The 1,361-nt window shown below is 48.2% G+C and overlaps 1 protein-coding gene across 1 annotated transcript; it reads left to right on the top strand.

The window, feature by feature from the left end:
- Window positions 1-564: 564 nt before the first annotated feature.
- On the top strand, window positions 565-1,017 carry LOC117940917 (collagen alpha-6(VI) chain-like; the record flags this gene model as incomplete). The annotated part of the gene is made up of 2 exons (XM_034866039.1): window positions 565-655; window positions 779-1,017. Coding segments are annotated over 2 exons (330 nt in total), but the record flags the coding sequence as incomplete, so codon positions are not given.
- Between the last annotated feature and the right edge of the window lie 344 nt (window positions 1,018-1,361).

The raw sequence follows: 1,361 nt of genomic DNA on the forward strand, positions 1-1,361 counted from the left end.
ATAGTGTTGAAAAGGTCAAAAAAAGTGACAAACATTGAATAAAAGCATCAAAAGTGTTGAAAAAAGGGACAAAAATGTAAGAAAAGTTAAGAACATCGATAAAAGTTTTGATTTTCAATTTTGACGGGAAGACAACACGAGGGTCAACTTTAGCTTTACATTATTTTTGGAATCTATGGTCAATAAACCTCATTTATAGGAAATTATACCTAATGTTTGAGTTAGAAAAGCAGAAATTAGGAATTATTTTGGAAAAACGGGTCAATTTGACCCGTTTTGAGGGTTGAAGGTCCTATTGCATGAAAATGTCGTTTATGAGGTTTTTAACATTAATATGCCCCCCCCCCAGCCTAGCTATGGCCCCCCAGTGGCTCCAAATGGTGATAGGTGTAAACCAAGCCCTGGGTATCCTGCTCTGCCTTTGGGATGAAATGAAAGCTCAGATTGGCCGATCTGGAATCTTCCCCTTATGATGTCATAAGGGGCAAGGTTACCTCCACTTTCTCTGCTTTGCCCGCCCGGAGAATTTGGCCGCTGTAGTAACCGCTGCTGTTTCATCTCCAGGTCGACGACACGGGGAACTCTCAGTTCGTGGTGCTGGGGAGGGACATGGCCGAAGACCTGCAGAAGGTCCGGAACTGCTCCATCTGTTACGGTAATCACTGTTAATGTTAATAAAATGGGTTTTAACCGGAGTCCTGATGTTCCTCTTTTCAGCTGATAACTCTTTCTCCAGCTTTCATCCCGGCTAGTTGACTTCTCGATGTTTTTTCTTCAGACCCCTGCAGGCGTCTAGAGATGTGTCCCTCGATCCAGGACGCCCTCGCCCCCCAAGAAGTCAACGTGGACCTGGTCCTGGTCCTGGACGGGTCCAGGGAGATGCAGGCCGATGAGTACGCCGGCGCCCGGCAGCTGCTGGGCTCTGTGGTACAACATCTGGCCGTGAGCCCAAACCCCCGCAGGGCCGACAACCAGGCCCGGGTGGCCCTGGTCCAGAGCGGCACCCAGGCTACCAAGGTGGCTATATATTTATTTATAGTAATGTAAATTACGAAAACTTTGAATGTGTCCCCAAGTGCAGTCGCAAAAACCATCAAGAACCAATGAAACTGGCTCACACGAGGGACAACATGAGGAAAGCATGGGGACAACATGAGGACAATATGGGGACAACATGAGGATAACATGAGGGCAACATGGGGATGACATGGGGACCACATGAGGACATGGGGACAACATGGGGACAACATGGGGACAACATGAGGACAACATGGGGACAACATGGGGGCAACATTGGGGCAACATGAGGGCAACATGGGGACGACATGAGGACAACATGGGGACAACATGAGGGACGACAT

Source organism: Etheostoma cragini, unplaced genomic scaffold (genome assembly GCF_013103735.1).
Source record: "Etheostoma cragini isolate CJK2018 unplaced genomic scaffold, CSU_Ecrag_1.0 ScbMSFa_3745, whole genome shotgun sequence".
Lineage (NCBI taxonomy): Eukaryota > Metazoa > Chordata > Actinopteri > Perciformes > Percidae > Etheostoma > Etheostoma cragini.